General features: G+C 36.4%; 1 protein-coding gene and 1 non-coding gene across 2 annotated transcripts in view; both read right to left on the bottom strand.

Annotated features, from left to right (window-relative positions):
- NUP155 (nucleoporin 155) overlaps window positions 1-26,313 on the bottom strand; it is a 72,587-nt gene that overhangs the window by 29,072 nt on the left and 17,202 nt on the right. The window contains exons 7-20 of the mRNA XM_049648143.1: window positions 24,732-24,837; window positions 23,876-23,949; window positions 23,248-23,339; window positions 21,451-21,548; window positions 20,802-20,954; window positions 17,368-17,468; window positions 14,479-14,649; window positions 12,634-12,744; window positions 11,213-11,307; window positions 10,390-10,478; window positions 9,420-9,482; window positions 8,777-8,924; window positions 7,384-7,450; window positions 6,263-6,378 (exon numbers count right to left, since the gene is read on the bottom strand). Of these exons, the coding sequence (XP_049504100.1) occupies window positions 6,263-6,378; window positions 7,384-7,450; window positions 8,777-8,924; window positions 9,420-9,482; window positions 10,390-10,478; window positions 11,213-11,307; window positions 12,634-12,744; window positions 14,479-14,649; window positions 17,368-17,468; window positions 20,802-20,954; window positions 21,451-21,548; window positions 23,248-23,339; window positions 23,876-23,949; window positions 24,732-24,837 (1,484 nt within the window). The remainder of the gene's footprint in view (window positions 1-6,262; window positions 6,379-7,383; window positions 7,451-8,776; window positions 8,925-9,419; window positions 9,483-10,389; window positions 10,479-11,212; window positions 11,308-12,633; window positions 12,745-14,478; window positions 14,650-17,367; window positions 17,469-20,801; window positions 20,955-21,450; window positions 21,549-23,247; window positions 23,340-23,875; window positions 23,950-24,731; window positions 24,838-26,313) is intronic.
- On the bottom strand, window positions 5,134-5,262 carry LOC125935895 (small nucleolar RNA SNORA30/SNORA37 family). Its single transcript, XR_007461874.1, has one exon. It is a non-coding gene; the product is annotated as a small nucleolar RNA SNORA30/SNORA37 family (small nucleolar RNA).

Below are 26,313 nucleotides of genomic sequence, written 5' to 3'. Positions count from 1 at the left end.
CCCGTACTCCTTTATTTCGGCTTTGTTCAAAAGTGAACTGAGTTTCAAAAGTGTATGGACAAAACAAAACAAAACAAAACAAAACTGTATGGGCAGTAAATCTCCCAGGGAACATGCAGCAATGTCTGGAGACATTCTAACTGTCACAACTGGGGAGGACTACTGGTATCTAGTAAACAGAGGCCAAGGATACTCGTAAACATCCTATAACGCATAGGACAGTCCCCTCAATGAATAATTACCCAGTCCCCAGCGTCTTCAGTCCCGAGGCTGAGAAACCCCGGAACAGATAAACTGGGAAAAGGGGGCTTGTGGTCCCAAAAGTTTGAAGCAAATCAGTTCTTTCTCTTGATGACTTGCCCCAAAGGTACCACCATTTCCACAATACTATGACATCAAAGGAGTGAAAAATGAAAGGAAACACTAGCTTTCTATCCCGAGGACCAGTAAAAGGAGTTCCTGGGGGCTAGAGAATTGTGGGAAATCAGAACAAAAAGGGGCTGAAAAGGAGATCCCCTAAGTCTGTGTATGATCAACACAATCTCTGGGCTCACCCCTGAAGCCATATATATATGGAACATACTCAAAGAAGCACAGCAAAGACTCGAAGAACTGAACTGAGATATAAACTACCGCACAAGTCCCAGAATAACCGAGAGGCTCATGTGTGGGACAGACCTAAAGAGTATAGCAACAGCTTTGAAAACTAAGCTGATCCTGAAATCAGTGCTCACAGAATCCAAGGCAGAACCTGTGGTCTGAAGTTAAGTAGGCAGATTGCTTGCTGAAATAAACAAGACTGACATTCTCGAGGGGAATGATACATGCAACAACACGGATCAATCTCTGACTACAGAAAAGAAGCCAGAATCAATGTATATGACATATTAGAAAAGGCGAAGTAGAGGGGTAAAGAAGAGCTCATTTGTGGCCAGGCTTAGGGGTGGGAAAAGGGTATGAATACAAGAGAAAGCACAAGAGAACTTGGGGGCAGGATGGAACTGTTCTGTATTTTGGTTGTGGTGATAGTTACATGACACTACACATCCACCAAAACTCTTAAAACCGCACACGGGAAAAGGGTAGATTTTACCACGTACCTTAAAGCCAAAACTGCTCATCTCTCAAGGCTGCTAGAAACCAATTCATTCTATTAATTTGGCAAATAAAGACAAAGAAGTAACCATTTATCCAGACTTTCCAAATAAAATGAATATCAGGGTAGCCAAATAACTGAAGGGAGGATTTAAAATAATTATTATGCAGGACATCAGTGCAGCAAGTGTGTCTCCTCTACCACACAGGGTGACTGGGCCGAGTTTAATCACATACCTTCTTCTATGTGAGGTAAACTGCTCACAAACAAGACAGTGGATTTGTTGCAGAGGACTACAGTAGGGGTCTACTGTTGCTGGTTATACTGCTCCTTAGCAAAATCCAGGTTATCATAACAAACATGAGGAAGGGGGAGTAAGCAGATTAGATGGGATCAACATAGCAGGGTAATCCACTGGAATACCCTATTGCTAATATAGGTCCTTCTTTGAGTCCACTGGCAACTTTAAGCTCTAACTGGGAACCCTAAGATCCAACTGCTAAGGGTTGGAGAGAGCGTTGGCAAAAAGTAAACAAAATGAACATCACATCTCATCTGGTTGGCCCTAGCATCCAGGCTCAGATTTCCTCCGAAACCAAATGATAGTACATTAAACAATGCAGGGGGTTGACATTGCTACAGTCTCCCAACTCACTTAAAGAGAAACCTCAGCTTCACTAGTCTGGCATGCTGAGAGTTGAAATCTAGCACTTGACCTAATTTCAGCTTCCTACCATATTCTTATCATATTCTGAGGCAAAATTAGCCATGAAACTGTCACAAGAATTTTTCTCACACAATGATCTGCTACTGAACACTGACAACAACTGCTGAGTAGATCTATACTGGTTATCTATACTAGTCAGTATATACCTTAATTTCTAAATATAGCCAGAAAAATATCACCAGATACAATGTATTTATTAGCTGGGAAAAGACAGACTATGCTGGGCAGTTGAAACCAACAGCCCCCAACGAAATAACTAATGTAGAAAATATGAAAAACTTGAAAAACAAATCCATTGTATTCTTAGTGAAATTTGGGATTCACATTAGAAATGTTAATTGTCATGAAAAAGGGAAAATAAAAGAGCTCTCAGAGTTAAAAATATAATGGCCAGAAAAAAAATTTATCAGAGAAACTGAACAGATGCTATTTAAAATATAATAAGTGATTGATGGAGAGCCTGGGTGGCTCAGTCAGTTAAGCATTCGACTTCGGCTCAGGTCATGATCTCAGTTTGTGGGTTTGAGTCCCGCATCGGGCTCTGTGCTGATAGCTCATAGCCTGAAGCCCGCTTCGGATTCTGTATCTCCCTCTTTCTCTTCCCTTCCCCTGTTCATGCTCTGTCTCTCTCTCAAAAGTAAATATTAAAACAAAAAAAAATTAAGTAAATAAATAAAATGTAATTAACAATTGAGAACATCAATGCTAGGAATTCTGTACTTTACAGAATGACCACCATTACAACAAAAGGAATGAAGGAAATTATGGAAGAAAAGAGAAGAAACAGAGGCTAGAACTAGGAGAGTTGATAGGATTTTCCAAAGAGAAGGGAAATGATCAGATAGTACATTAAAAAATAATAAAAGAAAATTCACCAAGGCTTAAAAGTCTGGTTCTAAATGCTCATTAAGGAAGTTTAGTTCTCAACACTCAGTGAAGAAAAACATAGTAAAGATGTTATGGAAAACTGCTAAATCTTCACTAATAGAAATAGCATAAAAATTTTCAAAGTTAACACAAACCATTTACAGAGAAAAGAGAATCAGAAAGGTAATGCACTTTTCCTCTGCAATATTAAAATTTAGGAAGAAAATGGAACAAACTATACACAAAGATCTGAAAGAAAATGACTACGACCTTACAATTCCATACCCATTAGGCAATAAAAAGGAGTCAAGTACAGATTTATGCTGCAACACAGACCTTGAACATGAACCTCAAAATATGCTAAACAAAAGAATCTAGATTCTAAAGACCACAAGTTATATAATTCCATTTATATGACCTGTTAAAAATAGGCAAATTTACAGAGATAGGATAGATTAATAATTGGGACTAAGAGGAGGAAATGACTGCAAACGGACAGGAGAAATGTCTTTGGGTTGAAGGAAATGTTCTAAAAATGGACTGTGGTGATGGTTGCACAATTTTTTTTTTTTTTAATGTTTATTTTTGAGAGAGAGATAGAGTTTGAGCAGGACAGGAGCAGAGAGAGAGAGGGGGGGGGAGACACAGAATCTAAAGCAGGCTCCAGGCTCTTAGCTGTCAGCACAGAGCCCAACATGGGGCTCAAACTCACGAACTGTGAGATCATGACTGAGCCGAAGTTGGACACTCAACCGACTGAGCCACCCAGGTGCCCCGATTGCACAATTCTATATATTTACTAATAGTTGTTGAACCAAACATTTAAAATAAGTGAATTTTGTGGCATATAAATTACATCTTAAGAAGCTATTAAAAAATACTCAGTGAGACTAATGTTGCAGACATGAAGGATATTGGTTGAAATTAGGAAATTTGTTAATAAAGGAAAAAAATACAATCATCTCTGCAAAATGCAGACATCTGACAAACTCCAATACTCATTTTATATGAATATTCAATAAAACAGAAATGGATGAATACTTTCTTAGTATGATAAATTGTATCTGTGCAGGCATCTTCTTTAATGGGGAAACATTACAAGCTTTCCCACTAAGTCAGGAATAAGATCTGGATGCCCACTTTATCTCCACCACTGTTTAACACTGTGTTGGACACATTAACTTACACAGGCAAGAGAAAGCAACTACGGATAGACAGGAAAAAGGTAAAACTATCTCTATTTGCAGATGACAGGATTACATATTTAAAAAATCCAAAAAACTCAGCAAGAAAACTACTAACTAAAGAGAAATTAGTAAAGGTACAGGGTATAAAATTAACAGACATTTGCAGTTATAACTGTAAAGTTCAATACACTAAGGAACTATTAAAAGAAGAACATAATGTGAAAAAACAAAACAAATAAACAACAACAACAAAAGCACCTTACAACTAAAATTCCAGATAATTTCCAGGAAGGATAGTGGTGGAGGGCAGGGGAAAAAAGAAAGATTAATAGCTTCTGTCCAATTATTAATGCTGACAGACGTGTATTTTTCAGAATTTAAAACTAACTACTAGAGAAAGAAAATCATATATAAAACTTCTAAGTCTGTGTTTGGGGTAGGGAGAGGTCTGATCAATACAGTAAAATAAGGGGATGGGAAAGGAAAGAAAAACAAACAGAAAACACAACAAAAAGCACAAATTAAGGATGTGAGAATAAGATCAAACATATAACTAATGCCAACTACAAGGGAAGAAGTTAAATTATCCTATTAAAAGATAAAGACTCTTAAACTAAGTTAACAGAAGAGGGAAGAAATCAATTTGTATGGAAGATATAATTTAGGGTGCCTGGGTGGCTCAGGTCATAATCTCACGGTTCATGAGCTCAAGCCCCAGATTGGGCTCTGTGCTGACAGTGCAGAGCCTGCTTTGGATCCTCTGTGCCCCGCCTCCCCCCCTGCCAGCCGGCTCTCCCCTGCTCGTGTTCCTGCACTCTTCCTCTCTCAAAAATGAATAAACATTAAAAAAAAAAAAAAAAAACATATACGTTAAAGTGTTCCAAAGGTTAATATTAAAGAAAATTGGTATAATTTTCTCATGAGACAATAATGCATACCAACATTTTAAAAAGCCCTCATACCCAATTCTACTTGCCAAAAAATTCATCTGAAAATTACTAAACAAGTACACAAACACCTATAAATAATGGAAAAATACAAAGCCAATATAAAAATAATTTATTCCACTGATTTGGAATGTTCTAAAAGATACACTAAGTATATACAATGTTTCATAAAAGTATGCCTAGTTAGACTCTATTTGCAGATTTATCTATTTTTATCTATCTATCTATCTATCTATCTAGGGAGAAGACCTAAGGTTAGAACAGCAGGAGAAAATGTACAATGTTGAATATGATGTCACAGAACAGTCTCTCTGTCCCACTGAGTGACAGCTGCCACTGGCATAGTCCCAGGGCAAGGATGCAATCAAGGGTTTTCTTTCAGCACCAGCTACCAAATCCGGGCCCCACTGTCTGGGGGAAGACCTGTGAAAGTGCTATGTTTGCAACATAGTTTTAAAGAAATGCACAGTGAGATATTTTATGAGTATCAAGATATTTTATGTTATACTTCAGATCATAAATTTTCTGGGCAGTGAAATTTTTTACAACAAACCCATTTCTATAATTAAAAAAAAGCTCATCCTAAACATGTCCACACAAAAACTTTTACAGGTATGTTCACATCACCCTTATTCATAACAACCAAAAAGCTTCACAACCAAATGAGCATCACCTGATGAAATGAAAAATGAAACAAAGAGTACTGATACACACTAAAACATGTGAACCTTGAAAACAGAATAAAAGAACGAAGCCAGAAACAAAAGTCCACACATTTGCACTTATATAAAAGACCCAGAATATGGCAGACGGAACATGGCAGACGCATAGAGACAGATCAGTGGTTGCCAGGGGCTGGAAGAGCTATGGACCGAGTGTGTCGGTCCATACGGGGAGAGCTATGGACCGAGTGTGTCTCACCAGATTCCCACCTGACGGCATTAGGATGTAGGCCTTCGGGGGTAATTAGGTTTAGATGGGGTCACAACAGTGAAGCCCCCACGATGACATTAGCACCCTTAGAAGAAGAGACCAGAGAACCTGTCACCTCGTTTTCTCTCTGCCATGTGAGGACACACAAAGAAAACAGTTATCTGTAAACCAGGAGGAGGGTCCTCACCAGAACCCAACCATGCTGGCACTGTGATCTCAGACTTGCAGCCCCCAGAACTGTGAGAAATAAATGATTGTTGTTTAAGCCATTCTATGGTACTACTGTTACTGCAGCCTAAGACAGGGAGTGATTGCTAATGGGTTAAGAGTTTCTTTCTGGGGTGATGAAAATGTTCTGGAATTAGATAGTGGTGATAATTGTATAACCTCATAAATATACTAAAAACCACTGAACTAAACATTTAAAAGAATGAATTTTATAACATGTGAACTATATCTTGGAGAAAAAAGGGAAAATGAGTAAATAAATCTTATTTATTCTTACTTTGGATTTCCTAATGGTCCTCCTGCAAATTGGGAGTTTCTGTCTAGAAATTCTTGCAAACCTTTTAGTTCTTGTAGCACTGACTCCAGCAGCTGGGAGGGAACGCTACTTTCAATCTGTAAGGAAAAAAAGTATTTTCCAAAGTTTTAAAACACTGAAAAAGTATATATGTAAAACACATACTTTTATATCTGTAACTCAATGTAAACTTTCAATTTTGAAGTATCCTATCTTCAAAAACGTATTTATCAATTTATGCTTCATGACCAGAATAAAGGGTTAGATACCACATTCCTCCTGTCCTGCTCTGATTTGATTTAGGTATAATTTACAGACAGTAAAATCAGTACACCTTAAACAAACATCTTGATAGCTTTTTACGTTTTTAATACAGTCACTGCCCAGACCACAATATATTTCTAATACCCAAAAAGTTCTCTAATGCTCCTTCCTGGTCATTAGTTATTCCATATCCCAGGTAACTACTTTTCTTATCACCACAGGTTAGCTTTGCCTGTTCTTGAACTTCAGATAAATGAAATCATATACTATGTTAAGTAAATACATTCTTATTCTTAGAAACATGAACTTTTAAAAGAGTATCAGAATTGAAAAGATATTTGGTATCTTTCCAATTTAAAAAGAAAAAGCTTAAAATAAATTGCATTTCTATTTTATGTTAAAAGAATTTTACTACCTGAATTTATGTTAATACAAAGTTTTAAAGAATCTTTTTTTAAAGCACTCTACAAAGTATACCAACACATGGAAATCAGTACTTGGTCTGTGGAGTTTTTGGGGGGGCATATAAGCAAAGCACTAAATAGTAGCTTTGAGTAATATTAAGTATTAGGACTTATTCTGCTTAACCCTCACAACAACCTTAAGAGAAAGATGTCTTATTATTCTCATTTTCTAGTGAAGTATCAGACTGAAATATTAAGAAAGTTACTCATCATTTTATAAGTGACAGACCTGGGCAAGGAGTTTATTGGACATGTACACAAAAGAATGCCCACTGCATCTTTTTATAACATCAAGAAATGTGAAACAATCTATCCAATTAACAGCATAAACTGGTTACATCGCAACAAAGGAATACTATTATACGACACACTTACTGCGGTGATCTCTCTGCTGCCACTCTTGAATACTCTCTCCACAACTAAACTAGCATCCCAGATATTTCTGAAATAAAAACATGTTTTAACAATTATGCCATATAAACAAAACAATTACAATATGTACTAAATTCCTCTCTATGTATTTATTAAAGTACAGCAATGATTTCATTTAACATTTCATGAAGTTATCCAAAAGATGGAAAACAAGAAAATGTCTAAACCTGACATACCTAAGATATTTTACATAATACTGTCGAAGAAAAATCAAAACACGATGGGCAGTGAATTATAAACAAGAAAGCTTATAATGCAAAAACAAACTTATAAAGGAGTGCTGCAGTGTTTCACATTTTTGAGCAAATGATTGAAATGAAAGCATACATCTCAAATCTAAGACAAATACACAGCAGACAGGACAATTAACTAGATACGACAGACTAATTGCAAAAATGTTGTAATTCTTTATCCCTGCTTATACCTATCCTTTATGAGTTCGATGTGCCTCTCATAACAAGGAATGTATTTCCCATTTTTCAATGGACTCTTTTTTAAAGTTTATTTTGAGACAGAGAGAGAGAGAGAGAGCACGCGCGCACAAGCAGGGGAGAGGTGGAGATAAAGGGAGACAGAGAATCCCAAGCAGGCTCTGTACCATCAGCGCAGAGCCTGATACAGAGCTTGAACTCACAAACCGTGAGATCATGACCTGACCTGAAATCAAGAGTTGGACGCTCAACCAAGTGAGCCACCCAGGTACCCCTGGATTCTATTTTCGAATCTAGGTTGGCCGGGAGACATTCCCCTGGTCCAGCGAATGAAGTGAAAGTGATGGTAAAGCCAAATCTAAACCCAGTTATCAAGAGGCTTTGCCAATTTCTACCCTTTTTCATGGGACCTTGCTACCACCAAGTAAAATAAACCCCGGCTAACCTGCTAGAGGATGAAACCATGTGAAGAACAACCCAGCTGTCCCAGCAGATGCCATTCTAGACCAGCATACAAACATGACCCTAAACATGTGCGAATCCAAGACTAGCAGAGCTCTCTTCAACCTCATGGCTGATTGCATATAAATGAGTGAGCCTAGCCAAGACCAGAACTGCCTAGCTGACTTGCAGACACATGTCACTGAGCTATGGAGTGGTTTGGAACACTACGTATTAATATGTACGTGTATACATATGCATATATGTAAACCACAGCAACAAATATAGGTGGTTATATGATAAAAAAGTTAAACAATAGAATACAATCTTATTAATGAACAAATGAACTAAAACTGTAAGTAAAATTTAATAGAAATAAATGATGGCCCAAATTTAGAGTTAAAAATATTCACACAAAATGGGACAAGGTGAGCAATAGTTGGGTTATTCCATACAAAACTTACCCCATGATTCGAGAAAAGTAGATGCAAATACCATTGTGTTTTCCAGAGTACACGATCTCTGGTGCAGCCATACAAGTCATACTTGCGGCCTGAGTTGCTGGATTTCCTGAAGCACACACTGGTGTTGACATGGCAGGAGGGTGTACACCTTGTATGCACATAATAAAGACAAACGTTTAAATTTAACCTTAAACATTCAGAATTCTCCATAACCCAAGCCTGCGTGTCTAGACCCAAAGGTAAGAATATTTACAAAAATACTAGTATAAACAGATATTGAATTTGGTTTTCCCTGAAAAGAAGAGACTCAGACTTGGATGGATGCTCCCAGGTAGGCTTTCAAGTGTCAGCCTGCAGGATAAAAGGAAAGAAAGCTTGCAATCACTACTCCTTAAACTGGGAGTCAAACAGAGCTAATTATACAGATGACATGGCTAAATAAATCCTGGTACCCAAATAAGGAGCTTTCCAGGTACACTGCTAAAGGTGTTCCTATGCAAAGGCATTCATGGCCAAATGTCAATACTTGCTTGGATGTGATTCGTATTAAATAGGGCAAGTTAATCTTTAACTAAGTATTTAGGATAATAACAGTGTTAGCTCTTCAAATAGTATAGCAATGTAAAATAAAGAACACAAGTACCTTGAGATGGTGTTCCCAGAAATGTTGGATTTGGGTATGAACTAGTACTAGGAATAGGAGAACCTGAAAAGAAGAATATAAAGATTTATAAAATAATTTCTCAATCCTTTAAATCTGATGAAATTAGAGAAGCTGTTTCTAAGCACGAGTGAGGAGTGGTACCATCTGTGACATATTCAAGATTTAGAGACTCCTCTTATTTCCCAGGAACTTTCTAACTATCTCCACTTTGGAAAACATTGAGGTGGGGGTTTACTCATTAAATCATTCACCTCCTTCCTTTTGAATGTCAAACGAGTTCTGTAAATACACTGGTTATGTATTATTTGTTCTCTAACATAAAGAACTCAATGTTACCATATCATCACTTTCAAGAGTTGGACACCTATATAATTATTCACCCAATAAAACAGTAGCAGTAAGCAAGATATAATGAAAAGGTTTGTTCGTTAAAATATGCTATATGGAAACTACATAGTTTCTAAAGTTCAAACTATTAGAAATAGTCTCGGGGCACCTGGGTGGCTCAGTTGGTTGAGTGTCTGACTTTGGCTCAGGTCATGATCTTGCGGTTGGTGAGTTCGAGACCCCATCGGGCTCTCTGCTCTCAGGACAGAGCTCGCCTCTGCCTCCCTCTCTCTGTGCCCCTACCCCACTCTGTCTCTCTCAAAAATAAATAAAAACATTTAAAATTAAAAGAAAAAAAAAAAGAAATAGTGTCATTTTGGGGCACCTGGGTGGCTCAGTTGGTTAAGCGTCCGACTTTGGCTCAGGTTATGACCTTGTGATCCGTGAGTTCGAGCCCTGCATCGGGCTCTGTGCTGACAGCTCAGAGCCTGGAGCCTGCTTTGGATTCTGTGTCCCTTCCCCCATCTGTCTACCCTTCCCTCACTGGTGCTCTGTCTCTCAAAAATAAATAAATGTTGAAAAAAAAAAAAGAAATAGTCTCATTTCAATGTTTCATACTCACTAGCATAGACAGGAGACCCTAAGATGGGACCCACGTTACTTGGAGCAGGGAGAGTGGTTGGAAATCTCATCTGTGCTTCACCACCATACCTGTTTTTGTGACAAAAAAGCTAATCTTATTCAGCGAAATTATCCACCTTAAAAGCTGGAATTGTTCCAAGTCTTGCTTAGCTCCCAAATAAATCCTTTAAACACTAGAGACTTTATGCATTGTGTTTATAATGCTTACATATAAGCATAGATTTATAATACTTAATAAATGTTGACTTGAATCTCTACCAGAAAGAATTATAAGGGACTCTAGCAATTTCTAAGAAGGGTCAGTACTATCCAGAATTTACTTAAGAGTATATGACACTGTAATTTTTATACAGATTATGGTTAGACAGCACTGGAAAAATTGTTTTAAACAAATCAGACTTCAAATTCTTATCTTTAGCTAAATATTTTCCAAATAAAAATATTTCTTTGATACCAAGTTTCCTTAAAGTGATTCAGAATCCCTCAATGCCAATGATACAAATAAAGCAGAGTCGGTAGAGTGTTACAGGAAATACAAAAGATATAGTGACTGGAGTAGAAAGAGGTGAAAAAAGAATATTAGACAGAAGTTACCTAGAGCAAGGGTAACAATTCATACATTGTGCTAATCTAGCAACTTCCATTAGTGTTATAATCTTTCCAGATTTCAACCTTTTGCAAAAGAATTTTAGTAACTTGCCTAAATACTTCCTCAACTGTTTGGCAAGCCCTTAAAAACCATCATGCTGGCCAATGCAACCACTTAAAAAAGTGGGCAAGAACAAAAGAAAATGGACATATACCTGAAGAAAGCCCGAGTAGCCCATGCAGATACTTCTCTGTCACAAGCAGCAGTGGAACAAGCAAGGATAAGGCAAGTTGCACAAGCCTGGTCTTCCTGTTAAAAAAAATATATATATATTTTATTTTAAATGTTTATTTTGACAGAGAGAAAGCATGAGCAGGGGAGGAACAGAGAGGGAGAGAGAGAATCCCAAGCATGCTCTGTGCTGTCAGCAGAGTCCTATGTGGGGATCGATCTCATGAACTGAGAGATCATGACCTGAGCTGAAATCCAGATTTGGACATTCAACCGAATGTGCCACCCAGGCGCCCCAAACATAAACATTTACAAAGAAGTTTTGGTTATTGCTGTACCCTGTGTTTAAGTCTGTGCCTAGCACAGAGCAGGTGCTCAATATATATTTGCTAAGTGAATGAGATCAGGTGGTATGAAAAAGGAGAAAATTTATCATAGGCACTATCATTAAAGGGTCCTTTCTTTTTCTTTTTATCTAGATTCTATTTTAGTTTATTCCCCTAATTTTTTTTCCTCATGGTCTTTTTACCTTTTAGAAAATAACAACAGTAGCTAATATCTATTGAGTACCCGTCACGTGCCAGGTACTATTTTAAGAGGACAACATATATCAATCCCCACATCATATACTACTATAATGCATACTTTTTGGTATGTATGTATGTATGTATGTATGTATTTAGAGCAAGAGAAAGGGAGAACACGTGCATGTGTGGGAAGGGCAGAGAGAGAGGGAGAATCCCAAGCAGACCCCACACTGTCAGTGCACAGCCCTATAAGGAGCTTCAGCTCACGAACTCTAAGATCATGACCTGAGCCGAAACCAAGAGTTGGAAGCTAGCCGACGGAGCCACCCAGGCGCCCCTATCGAATGCATGTTTTACACATGAAGAAACTGAAGCCCACAGAATTCAAGTACTCTGCCCTTGTGGTGGAGCTGGTGATTTGAATCCAGTGTCTCTGTATTTAACTTTGATCTGATATTCTTGATCTTAAGCTTTCTGAGTTTTACCTTGTCAATTGTAGCTGTGGCTCTGAAATACTAACGGCCCCATCACTATTGCCCCTAATTTTTTCCTCAGGTCATTGGCAAAAAAAAAAAAAAAAAGATTTGTTCATAAAAAATGCCTTGTGTTTTATCATATAAGTTGGAACATCAGTCTCTTACTAGTATACTTTAATAAGAACTTATCAATAACAAATGGAAATCTGAGTTTACTGCATAAGCTTTACCTATTAATACTGCTCCCAAATATTAGTATATACATAGTGACTAAAGAAAGGAAGGCTGCTAAGATTGCCTGTTAATTATAGTATTTTGATCCTAACTTACATAAAATTGAGCTTTGACTCCCATTGTTTCATTGTTTAAAATATATTAAAAAAAAAAATACAAATAATTACCTGATGTAATTTAAAGAACCTTTCAATTTCTTCTCCATCTCCACCCACGTTACTCACAAGTAGATGCCGCAGTTGATCTACAGGTCTAAGTTTATGAAACATAAGACTCCCCTAAGAAGTTAAAAAAAAACCCACATAAATACATAAATAATAGATTTATAGAGCATGGCTGGATCAACTGACCCTGGTATTTTACTTAATAAAATCAATAAAACAAAACCCTTCAAGAATACCAAGCAAACCAGTCAAAAGGAACATCTACATTTCAATTCCCAACCTATACTAGATCTATACGTCCATAAACAAAATTAAAGAAGAAAACACTGCTCTGTAAGACACATGACATGTTCATAGGGCATGTACTATCACCAGGCATAAAACACAGGTTTATAAAATGTCGTATCTACAGAGCCAGAGCCTTTTAAATTAATTTGGGATTTATTCTTTGGTGAAGGTCAGTGTTTTCTTATTAGATTTAGAAAGTTCTGATATAGGTTCAAGTAAACACTCGAATTTAGAATATGATAAAAGGTGTCCCTCAGAGCAGAGGATTAAAGTTAGATTATCCATTAATCATGTTGGCATAAGTATGTCCATTTAGAAAAAAATGCTGGATCCTTAATCATACACCAAGATACACTCCAAACAGATCAAAGATTTAAATGGCAAAATAAAACTATACTAGTACTGAAATAAACTATAGGTGAACTTTTTATACACCCCAGAATGAGGAAGTTTTTGTTTTTGTTTTTGTTTTTTTGCTAATTTCATAATTCCCAAAGATAACAGAAAATTTTGACTACTTATATGCTTTATCCCTAGGGGAAAAATCTCAATAAACAAAATGAGAAACTAGGAAAAATATGACACTAAAATTACAAAAAGTCTCCTTAATAAAGAGCTTCTATAAATCAAAAAGAAAAAGAAAATTCAATAAAATAGGAATAGATAGTTCATAGAAAAATAAACATTTAAAAAGACTGTCCATCTTACTCTTAATAAAATGATGTATTATAGTTGGGACAAGATGTAAGGAAATAGGCACTCAATATTCATCAATATTGAATATATGCATATATGTATGAATACAGGGGAATCTGGCAACATTTATCAAAATTAGAAATGCACATATTCTTTGACCCAGCAGATGCAGTGCTACAGCTTTATTCATACAAACAGAAAATGATACATGCACAAGACTGTAGCATTACAAATAGCAACAGATAATCCATTAATAGGGGCCTCATAAAATATGGCACATGCATATAAAAGAAAACCTTTCAAACATAAAATGAGAAAGTTCTTTATATGATTATATGGAAAGATCTCTAAAGTATATATCTGAAATATAAAAAGCAAGATATAAAACAGTGTATAGAATACACTACCATTATTTTATAGTTTGTACATCTGCACCTCTGGAAGGACACACAGATGCTGATGACATACATGGATCTGTAGGGAAGGGACCTCAACTGCAAGGGAGGATTTACTCTGCGTACTCCCTGTTATGCCATTTGAATTTTGTTAATGCATTACTATTCAAAAAACAAATACCAAACAATGTTTTTTAATAAGCGAGAATTACAAAAAACTTGGGTTATTTTATTTTATGCCACTCAACACTGGTACTAAAAAATGCTGCTTCAGAAAAAGTATAACACTTTATAAACAAGTTTTTTGTTGCATTTTTGGTACTTAACAGATTATTCCTTAAGAATATCTTTAAGAATAAAACTTCCTGAAGCACTTAAGTAAATGACCCTATTAAGCAAATATTGCAGAATATCTTAACATTAAACACTGCTTCTTTTTTGACCCCACCTTAAGAGAACGTGTACATACCTGTGCTGAGAGGAGAACAAATTTCTTTGGAGGCAACATGTGCTGCTGTACCACAACTGGTGAGTCAGTTATGGGAATATGATCCTTATTTAAGGGTGTAATAATTTTATCTACTTTCAATTCATCTATTGCAGAGAGAGCCCATGAATGACCATCAACACGGGTTGTCATCTACACATAAGAAATAAACATTTTATACCTGTTATTAAAGTTACATAAAGCAAAACCTTGTAAAAAGGAAAAATATATAGGTCTAATCTCTAAGAAAATGCAGAATTTCATAAATTAATAACCCATGAATGTGAACATTCTCAAGTTTCTATTTAACGTTCTACTGTCTATTCCTCTAATAAGGCCATCTTCTATGACAATAATCTTTCATACTAGAAGGCAGAGGCAAAATTTTCTTATGATAAACTGTAAACAGGGGTGCCTGGGTGGCTCAGTCGGTTGTGTCCGACTCTTGATTTCAGCTCAGGTCATAATCTTGCAGTCATGGAGTGGAGCCCAGGGTCAGGCTCCACACTGGCAGCATGGTGCCTGCTTGGGATTCTCTCTTGCCTCTCTTTCAAAAATAAATACATAGGGCGCCTGGGTGGCTCAGTCGGTTAAGCCTCCGACTTCAGCTCAGGTCACGATCTCGCGGTCTGTGAGTTTGAGCCCCGCGTCGGGCTCTGGGCTGATGGCTCAGAGCCTGGAGCCTGCTTCTGATTCTGTGTCTCCCTCTCTTTCTGCCCCTCCCCCGTTCATGCTCTGTCTCTCTCTGTCTAAAAAATAAATAAATGTTAAAAAAAATTTTTTTTTAATAAATAAATACATAAACTTCATTTAAAAAATAGATTAACTGTAAACAGTATTTACTAGGATTACAATTCTTTCAATAACCAAAAACTATATCCTACCATCTTTCCAGGATAGATTGGATAGGTTTAATACTTCCCTTCGTTGACATACAGATTTTTGTTCTCTTCTGAAGCTTTTGCTTTCTAAGCTACTTCTTTTTAAAGTGTTTTAATTTTCTAAAGTACTTTTATTATAAAAAATTTCAAACTTCTAAAAATGTTTAAAGCACAATAAATGTCTATATTCCCAATACCTGGATTCAATAACTATTAGCATTTTGCCATATATAAATATATATATATATATATTTTTTTTTTTTTAACTGAACCATTTGAAAACGATATATGTCACTGCTATATACTTTTCCATGCATCTCCTAAAAATAAGGGTGTTTTCTTAGATAACCATGCTACTGTAACATTTAAGAATGTTAACAATAGCCTAATGCCCAGTCAATACAGAATTTCCCCATTGTTCTAATGTCTTATATAGCTGTTTTGGGGAGAGTATAATTTGATTAAAGTCCATGCACTACATTTATATTTGGTAACTGTTTTTCTTTTTAAAAGTCCATATTTGGGAACAAGTATTATACAAATGAAAGGATATGATGCATAGTATTTGCTAAAAAAAATAACAGTTATCATTTTTAATCACTTATTGAGCGCTTCATATATGCCAGGCAGTATGCTGAGTGCTTTACACACATGAACTCATTTAATCCTACAACAAACCCACAAAGGCAGTATTCTTATACCTATTATAGACAAAGTAATTGAGGGCCACAGATACATTAAACACTTTGAGCCAGAGCTTTAAGGAAATGGGAGCCAGATTTCAAACCTGCACTTTCTAACAATGTGCTTCCATCAGGATAAGGTTTGTATCTTAATGAGTTCTGAATCCTCACAGTCTACCACAGGATGAGACACATAGCCAGTGCTCAGTAAAGCTTAAATAATGGGAAAAAAAAAAAAAAAAAGAATAAGAAAAATGCTTTTTGCTTCCATACCTACCCTCTACTCCAGCTCCCTGGGCCATGTCAGAAACTTGGAAGAGCCCATTCAAACCATGCCCCCATCCCTGGGGATGCTTTCTTCTTCCTGTCATCTACATACCTTTCCTGCTCCTCATAACTAAAAGGGCTTAAGTTTGAGAATAACCAGGAAGCAGTTGGCAGCAGCTGGAACCAAAAATGCCTTTAAAGAGATGATTCCAAAAGGAGTATATTTATTTGGTTTGATCAGCATCCTCAGGGGCCAAGCAGCATGGGTTATGCGAGGGCATTTAGGATTAACAGATAGGGGTAAATAGGAGATACCAATGGGAAGGAGCATAGATGGCTCCCCTAGCCATACTCTTGGTGGCACTGGCCTCTCCTTAGCTCCTTCTATGCTGAGGGCTGAGATGAGCAGCCCAGGTGTGGGACTGGGCCAAGGCAGGCCGGGGCGGCAAACCTTACCTAGGAACTCCGTGTCGACATCATGGAATATGTGGTGATATCTGCTTTTAAAACACAACCATGTGTTTGTGTGTGTACATTTGTATATGCAGGGGAGAGATATGAAACAAGATGGGGAAAGGGTTGGTAATTCTTTAATTATGGGGGTTCGATTTATCATTCTATTTTTGTGCACACTTGAAAATTTCTACAATTAAACAAGTTTTTGAATGCAGGCAGAACTATAAATTAAAGGCATCATTAAGATAAAATTCTAAGTCATAACTATAGTGGATGACCTCATAATTAAATAACTGAAAATCTAATATATTTAAATGGGACAAAAGTCATTTCAGAAAAAACATGCATTTTGGGGTACATTATGAAAACCATTCTAAAAGGGCTCCAATGTCAAAACATATTTTTAATGATTAACCAACCTCAGAGGAAAAACAAAGAATTAACAGAATTCACTTATTTTCAATTTCTAATCATATATGAGTATTCAAGATAAATATCACAACATAAAGATTCTTACAATTTTACTCTTCAGTTAATATTATAAAATATATAAAAAGTTCCTTAAGATTCTCAGGATAACTTACCTGGGTTTCCATCATTGGCTTTTGGAAAGGAAATGTATCATGGTTAACACACCACAAAATGTCATTATCTTCATTTTCTGAGGCTGCCATCAGTAGAATACCTAAAGTTTAAAACACAAAATCTTATGGAATGCCAAATAATATGCATCCCTAATTACCTTAATTAGTAATATTAGTTACTAATATTAATACATATAACACATATACATAATGTGCATCACAGTAAGTAAATAAGTTACAAAATAAATGAAAATTAATCCCCTAAAAGGACATATAATTATTGGTAGGGTAGAATCATCAAGTGTTCCAGATCTTCTACTTCATTTCTTTTGGATAAACACTTTTTTCACATCTTAAAATTTCTATTTTTTTCCCCTAAATATAATTTATTGTCAAGTTAGCTAACATGTGTATATAGTGTATATAGTACAAGTATACACTTGTATACTATAAGTGTACTTGTACACTTATAGTATACAAGTGTATATAGTGTGCTCTTGGTTTCGGGAGTAGATTCCCATGATTCTATTATTTTTTAGTGTTTATATTTATTTTTGTGAGAGAGAGAGAGAGAGAGACAGACAGACAGACAGACTGGGGGAAGAGCAGAGAGAGAGAGGGAGACATAGAATCCGAAACAGGCTCCAGGCTGTGAGCTGTCAGCATACAGCCTGATGTGAGGCTCAAACCCATGAACCAGGAGATCATGACCTTAGCCAAGGTCGGATGCTCAACCAACTGAACCACCCAGGTGCCCCTTAAGTTTTCTATTTTAAAAATGTTTGCTTATTTATTTATTTTGAGAGCACAAGTGGGGGAGGGGCAGGGAGAAAGAGGGCGAGAGAGAATCCCCAGCAGGCTCTAGGCTCAATGCAGAACCTAATGTAGGGATTGATCTCATGACTGTGAGATCATGATCTGAGCTGATATAAAGAGTCAAATGCTCCTCACTCTTTGCAAATGACATGACACTCTATATGGAAAACCCAAAAGATTCCACCAAAAAACTGCTAGAGCTGATTCACGTATTCAGCAAAGTTGCAGGATATAAAATCAATGCACAGAAATCAGTTGTATTCCTATACACCAACAATGAAGCAACAGAAAGAGAAATCAAGGAATCGATGCCATTTACAATTCCACCCAAAACCATAAAATACCTAGGAATAAATCTAACCAAAGAGGTGAAAAATCTATAGAAAGCTTATGAAAGAAATGGAAGACACAAAAAAATGGAAAAATATTCCATGCTCCTGGATAGGAAGAACAAATATTGCTAAATGTCAATACTACCCAAAGCAATCTACATATTCAATGCAATCCCTATCAAAATAACACCAGCATTCTTCTCAGAGCTAGAACAAATAATTCTAAAATTTGTATGGAATCAGAGAAGACCCCAAATAGCCAAAGCAATCTTGAAAAAGAAAACCAAAGCAGGAGGCATCACAATCCCGGACTTCAAGCTATATTACAAAGCTGTAATCATCAAGACATTATGGTACTGGCACAAAAACAGACACTCAAATCAATGGAACAGAAAAGAGAACCCAGGAATAATGGATCCACAAACGTATGGCCAACTAATCTTTGACAAAGCAGGAAAGAATATCCAATGGAATAAAAATAAAGACAGTCTCTTCAGCAAGTGGTGCTGGGAAAACTGGACAGAAAAAAACATGCAGAAAAATGAACCTGGACAACTTCCTTACACCACACACAAAAATAAACTCAAAATGGATGAAAGATCTCAATGTAAGACAGGAAGTCATCAAAATCCTTGAGGAGAAAGGCAAAAACCTCTTTGATCTTGGCCGCAGCAACTTCTTACCAAACACATCTCCAGAGGCAAGGGAAACAAAAGCAAAAATGAACTATTGGGACCTCAGCAAAGGAAGCAATCAGCAAAACTAAAAGGCAACCAACTGAATGGGAGAAGATATTTGCAAACGACATATCAGATAAAGGGTTAGTATCCAAAATCTATAAAGAACTTATCAAACTCCACACCCAAAAAACAAATAATCCAGTGAAGAAATGGGCAAAACACATGAATAGACACTTCTCCAAAGACATCCGGATGGCCAACAGACACATGAAAAAATGTTCAACATCACTTATCATCAAGGAATCAAAATCACAATGAGATACCACCTCACACCTGTCAGAATGGCTAACATTAACAACTGAGGCAACAACAGATGTTAGCAAGGATGTGGAGAAAAAGGATCTCTTTTGCACTGCTGGTGGGAATGCAAACTGGTGCAGCCACTCTAGAAAACAGTATGGAGGTTCCTCAAAAAATTAAAAATAGAACTACCCTATGACCCAGCAACTGCACTACTAGGTATTTATTCAAGGGATACAGATATGCTATTTTGAAGGGCCACATGCACCCCAATGTTTATAGCAGAACTGTCAACAATAGCCCAAGTAGGGAAAGAGTCCAAATGTCCATCAATGGATGAATGGATAAAGATGTGGTATATATATATACAATGGAGTATTAGCAATCAAAAAGAATGAAATCTTGCCATTTGCAACTACATGGATGGAACTAGAGGGTATTATGCTAAGTGAAATTAGTCAGAGAAAGACAAGTATCATATGACTTCACTCATATGAGGCCTTTAAGACACAGAACAGATGAACACAAGAAAAGGGAAGCAAAAATAATATAAAAACAGGGAGGGGGATAAAACATAAGAGACTCTTAAATATGGAGAACAAACAGAGGGTTGCTGGAGGGGTTGTGGGAGGGGGGATAGGCTAAATGGGTAAGGGGCATCAAGGAATCTACCCCTGAAAGCATTGTTGCACTATATGCTAACCTGGATGTAAATTAAAAATATAAAATTAAATAAAAATTAAAAAAAAAAAAGAGAGATGCTCAATCAACTGAACTACCTACGTACCCCAACATCTTAAAATTTCTAAAGTTAGGATATAGTTTTTAATCAATGGGCTTATGAATTAATTATTAACTTTAAAAAAGCATATTTAGTACATAAAAATGTTGTCACTTTCAGTCAATGGTATCTAATATTCAATGAAATAGAATTTCATGTACTGGTTATCCCAAACACATCATGAATAAAAATGATGAAGCTAAACTAGTGGAATGGCAGAGATAAAAGAGACTATAAAAGCATCATCTTAGCAATACTAGTTGACATGACAGTTTGATTTTGAAATTTAGTCTGCTGTGTTCAATTCCAGCCCCTCCCGCTAACTTCTTTCCTTTATATTGACTTTAGTGACATCAGCCTTAAGTCCATTAAGGTTCTAGGTTTTAAAACCATAATTAAGGTAAAAAACTAAAACATTCTAAATTTTATTGGAAAATTTGTTATTTTCAAATGGCTCAAAAGACATTCTAATTTTAACAATTAAAAAAAAAACAATTTTAAATCTGATAGTATTTCAGAATTTACCTTTACTGTAAAGTGCTTTATGTACTTTTGAAGGTTTTTCCACTGTTGAAGATGCTGAGAATCCAGGAGGTAAGCGAACGTGAACCAGTGTCAATGTGTTAGGTCGTGCTAATGGCTGTCTGAATGGACAAGTGCTGAAATATAACCTTACACCTGATGATGGAGTAAAATTACACATCAGTAACAGAAAATGAAAATCCCGAGGTATATGTGTTATTGAAGCAATTCCACAGAGTAACACCAGACACCTGTTGAAGCCACACATCACTTTCCTGACTGATGCAAAGTCCTCATGTGTAATATGACCTGAAGTAGATTTCTAAGAAGCTGTCACTTGGAACTGACAGGTGAATCAACACATTTTAGTAGAAACAATCTGCAACTTTAAGCCAAGGGAGTCCTTGTTCCTATTCAGGCTCCGTCACTGAATATTAGCCACTTTACTTTTTAGGCCTAGCTTCACATCTATAAAATGAGGAGAAAGAACCAGGGAAAAATTTCTAATTTTCAAAATCTTTAACTTTATGAGTTATTAATATTGATTGATAATTAATACACAAGTAAAAATATATACCTAATAATAATTTTCCAAATCTGAAGATTATCAAGTTCTAACAGCAATAGCAGACATATAAATTAAACAACATACCTGCATGTGTGACTGCCAATAACTGACAATCCAGCGATTCAGAATTTTCAATCACTGCTATTTGAACAATTGGCTTAAAAACAGAACGATCTATGGTCCTACAAGAAAGGAAAAAAACTAAAGTTTATTTTTAAAATGGTCTACTAAATATATTAATATGCTAAAATAAGACTAACTTCTTAGAAAATTAATACAACAGCAGCAAGCGCCAGCAAAAACCCCTGAATATGAGTTTACATTAATATTGTTACAAGTAACCCTTTTCTGAAAGATCATAAAAGACTAATTCCATTGGGTAAATGGTTAATGAGGAACAAGGGGTTCTCAGAGCATCAAATTATCATTGTAAAGATTACCACTAATTAAAAAGAAGGAAAAATGAAACTTTATGACAGAGAGACCTGGTAAACAGCACCTTAGCCAAGTATTCCATAGTGCAAAAACTGGTAATAGGTACCTACTGATGTAACACTACAAGGAGTTCACATCATCTATGTAATACTGGCCAAAAAAAAAAATTGTCTGTTTTTTTAATCTAATGACAATGAAAAAGACAAATACAGAAAATGAGATATTCTACAAATAAGACTCCAGCACCCCACCAAATGTAGGGAAAAAGAAAGACAGTGAGACATCTGTTCTATGTCAATAAGACAAATGACCAATGTAATTCATGGGCTCTGACTGAATCTGGAGAAAAATGAAAAGAAAAACTGTTACGAGAGATTTCTGGGACTATTAAGTAATTTAATATGAACTGTATAATTACAAGATAGTATCACAAAATTATTAATTATTTTAGGTGTGGAATTGGTATTGTGCTTATATAAGAGAGTTGGGAAATGAAGGTTGAAGGATGTAAGGAGGAAAGTCATGTCAAGTCATGTCTGCAAGTTACTTTCAAGTAGTTCATAAGAAAGTCAGCAAATAAGGGAAAATGGTTAACAATTGTTAAATTTGGATAAAGGGTGTATCAGTTTTTACCATGCTGCTCTTCTAGTTTTTCTGGGATTTGAAAACAATTCCAAAAAAAAAAAAAAAACAAAAAAAAACAAACGTCCGGAGCCGAAAAAGGAAAAACTTTGTTTTAGATGGTCTGCCTTGAGAATTTTTTTTGTCACTGAAAAGCAAAGAAAACATTGATTTTTTCACTAGGATATCTCAATGCAGCAATGACCCAAGCACACAGAAAACTGAAGCTGAAAATTTGAGGCCTTTGTTATAAGAAGAGAATTTTCGCACTTGAGCTAAATTAGTTGTGATATATGTAAATCATAGTGTATAGTGTCTGAAGACTTGGCTGTAGCCTTGATTCTAGTATTTATCGAGGAGTCACACTTGAGATAAATCATCACACTCATTAGTTTTAGTTTCCTCAAGAATACAATGTGGACAATACAACTGTAAAGTTCCTGTATTCCCAAAGGGCACTTGTGTCAATTATCAGACCAACTAATCTTATACAACGCAGGCCTGTTAAAAGGTTGGAGTGTTTACAAGTGGGGAACTTTGAGGCATGTAGTTTCTTAGTCATAACTCCTGTAATTGCCTGTACAGACAACCTAAACATGTCAAAGTGTACTTTACACTGTAAAACCAGTCTGCCTTGTTTCAAACCATCCAACTTCAGAATTAAGAGTCTTTCTCTAGCAGCTCAAACAGAGCCTCCAGTGTCATCTCCTTCAGCATTCCTGATCTTTTAGAGATATTTTGCAGAGAAAAGAATCTTAGTATGCTGTACACAAATAGCTTAACTATGCCTGTAAATGAAATGTCTGACAATAAATTACATATTACCTAGCAATGTTTCCAGCAGCAGAGACAATAGAATTCTGCGAAACTGAGGCAACTCTGCTCATTCCTTGTCCATCGTGGCCCAAATCATAAACCTGTGAATAAAAAATTGTACCCACTTAAACATAACTATAACCCATGTGTACTTTACAAAATAATCTTTTAAGTAATATTTTATTAAAGAGACTCCTCCTTTTCAGGGATCCTTTAATTGTGGCACTTCAAACAGATTTGGTAACATTCAGAGATTTAAAATTTCACAATAAAGGGACCCTGAGAAGTAGTTTTTTTTTAAAGAATTTTTTTTAACGTTTATTCATTTTAGAGACACAGAGAGAGACAGAGCCTGAGCAGGGGAGAGGCAGAGAGAGAGGGGAGACACAGAATCGGAAGCAGGCTCTAGGCTCTGAGCTGTCAGCACAGAGCCTGACGTGGGGCTCGAACTCACAAACCATGAGATCATGACCTTAAGTCAGATGCTTAACTGACTGAGCCACCCAGGCATCCCAAGAAGTAGTTTTTTAAAAAAGCACATAGCCTATAGGAAAAGGCTAAGAGTAACTGAATCTCCTTCTTAAAAACAGGGATGTTCTTCCTCCCACTTAAATGGCGGTGTAATATTAATACTTACCTGTATTACTCCTTTCTCAGATCGTGTATATAAAATATTTCTAGAATTATCAATTGCAATTTGAAGAATAGGATCTATAAGACAAAAAAAACTCTACATTATTCTTATTTCTTCATCCAACATTTAATGACTGTTTACTATATGCTAGAAACACAGAAATAATTATACTCAGTGTGTTCAAGAAACTTCCAGTTTAGTTTAATGAATCACTGTGTGAAGGGAAAAAGTTTAAAACTTCAGTCACAATGTTTTTTGAATGTATTTATCTTATCTCACTAGTTTTTAATTATTTCACCTGCCTAAATCTCTAATTCTATTAAAAACTCAGATATATTCATTTACTCATATTCAATTTGTTCTAGACAGACAAAACATGTATTAGAGGTCTCTCTCTCTCTCTCACATATACACAGTATTGGTCTAAGTACATACAGCTATTTTAGACCCACGCTCTGTGATGCTACATTCATAGGAACTTGGGAATAAAACCAACACTATTTTTATAATCTCTTCTTCCTTTAAACACCTTATGAATATATACCAAATGTTATTTAATAAGACAAACTTTCAGTTAAGAATGAGAATTTCTGGGGGCACCTGGGTGGCTCAGTCAGTTTAGTGCCCAACTCTTGATCTGGGCTCAGGTCATAATGTCATGGTTTGTGAGTCTGAGCCCTAAGTCAGGCACAAGCGCAGAACCTGCTTGGGATTCTCTGTCTCTGTCTCTGCTCCCCGAGCCCCAAAATAAATAAGCATTAAAAAAAAAAAAAAAAAAAAGAATTTCAGAAGAAAACTGTGAAGTCAACAATCTGTTAAAAAAAAAACCTGTTTGCCAAATTTATTGTTTTCTACTTACCATCTTCTGAGAATGTAAATTGTAGCAATGAAGGAACAAGGAAAGAAAGTGCACTCTTTGAGTGGTTTATTTTCCTACATCTTTGGCTAAACCAACCTGCTTCTGCCTTAAAAGGAAAAATTGAAAGAAGGAAGACCTGTAAATGTAGGTACACCCATCAAAGCAACTACCATATACCCATGTGTACAAAAATCCTCAAATGGTAATGAAATACCAACAACTGTCAATAGACATACTATTCAGAATATTGTTTAGTCCTTTAATTAAAAACAGAAAATGTAGTTAGCCATAATCATATCACTGCTCTCAATGAAATCAGCTTATTTCAAAACCTCACAGTGCTGTTAATACACCCATATTTTAGTTATCTTAAAAATTCTTTTATTTAAAAGCAGTAAAGCAAGGGCACATGGGTGGCTCGGTAGGTTAAGCATCCAACTTCGGTTCAGGTCATATCTCAGGGCTTGTGGGTTTGAGCCCTGCGTCGGGCTCTGTGCCGACAGCTCAGAGCCTGGAGCCTGCTTCAGATTCTGTGTTTCCCCCTCTCTCTGCCCCTCCCCACCCCTCTCAAAAATAAATATTTAAAAATAGGGGCACCTGGGTGGCTTAGTTGGTTAAGCATCTGACTTCAGCTCAGGTCATGATCTCGCAGTGTGTGAGTTTGAGACCCACATCAGGCTCTGGGCTGACAGCTCGGAGCCTGGAGACTGCTTTGTATTCTGTGTCTCCCTCTCTCTCTGCCCCTCCCATGCTCATGCTCTCTCTCAAAAATAAATAAATGTTAAAAACAATTTTTTTTTAATTTTTTTAAATAAATAAAAAATAAAAGTAGTAAAGCAAATAAGTGCAGTTTATAAGAGCTCAAAGAACACAGGAGAGAGGTACCTGTATCATCTCTTCCCACTTCAGCTAAAAAGAAATTTTAACAGCAGCAGCCATCACAATCACAATCTACAGTGTACTTCTCAATGACTGACTTTTGCCATGGGGGAGACAGAGGTCAAGCAGGGGAGGGCAGAGAAAGAGGGAGACACAGAATCCAAAGCAGGCTCCAGGCTCTGAGCTGCCCACACAGAGCCCAAAGCAGGGCTCAAACTCTTGAACCACGAGATCATGATCAAGCCGAAGTCGGACGCTCAACCAACTGAGCCATCCAGGTGCCCCTCCCTACTTTTTTGATAATGAACAAAGCTAAGAGAAAATGGGTAAGAGATACTATGTAATATAAAAAACACAGCTGACCAGGTTGTTGTCCTAGCTCTGCCACTAATTATGTGACTCTAAGAATGTTACTTTATCAGTTCCCTAACATTTACCTTATGAAAAAGGCAGTAATACAATAGGGATAAGACATAAAAGGGCATTTCAGAGTAGAGAAAACATACATGACCAAAAATACATGAAAAGATCCTCCCTCAACTCAACCAGAAAAAAAAAAAAATTTCCCTCTAATCACATCGGCCAAAATTAGTAAATTTGATAATAGTAGCATTAGTGGGGGTTGGTGGTGGGGTACATTCACAGAAGCCTGCTAAGAGTCTAAAACTCTTAGAGGGCAATATGAAAACATGAAAATACAATT

Source organism: Panthera uncia (assembly GCF_023721935.1).
Source record: "Panthera uncia isolate 11264 chromosome A1 unlocalized genomic scaffold, Puncia_PCG_1.0 HiC_scaffold_17, whole genome shotgun sequence".
Lineage (NCBI taxonomy): Eukaryota > Metazoa > Chordata > Mammalia > Carnivora > Felidae > Panthera > Panthera uncia.
Note: the sequence above shows the minus strand (reverse complement) of the source record. Positions and strands in the feature narration are given on the sequence as shown.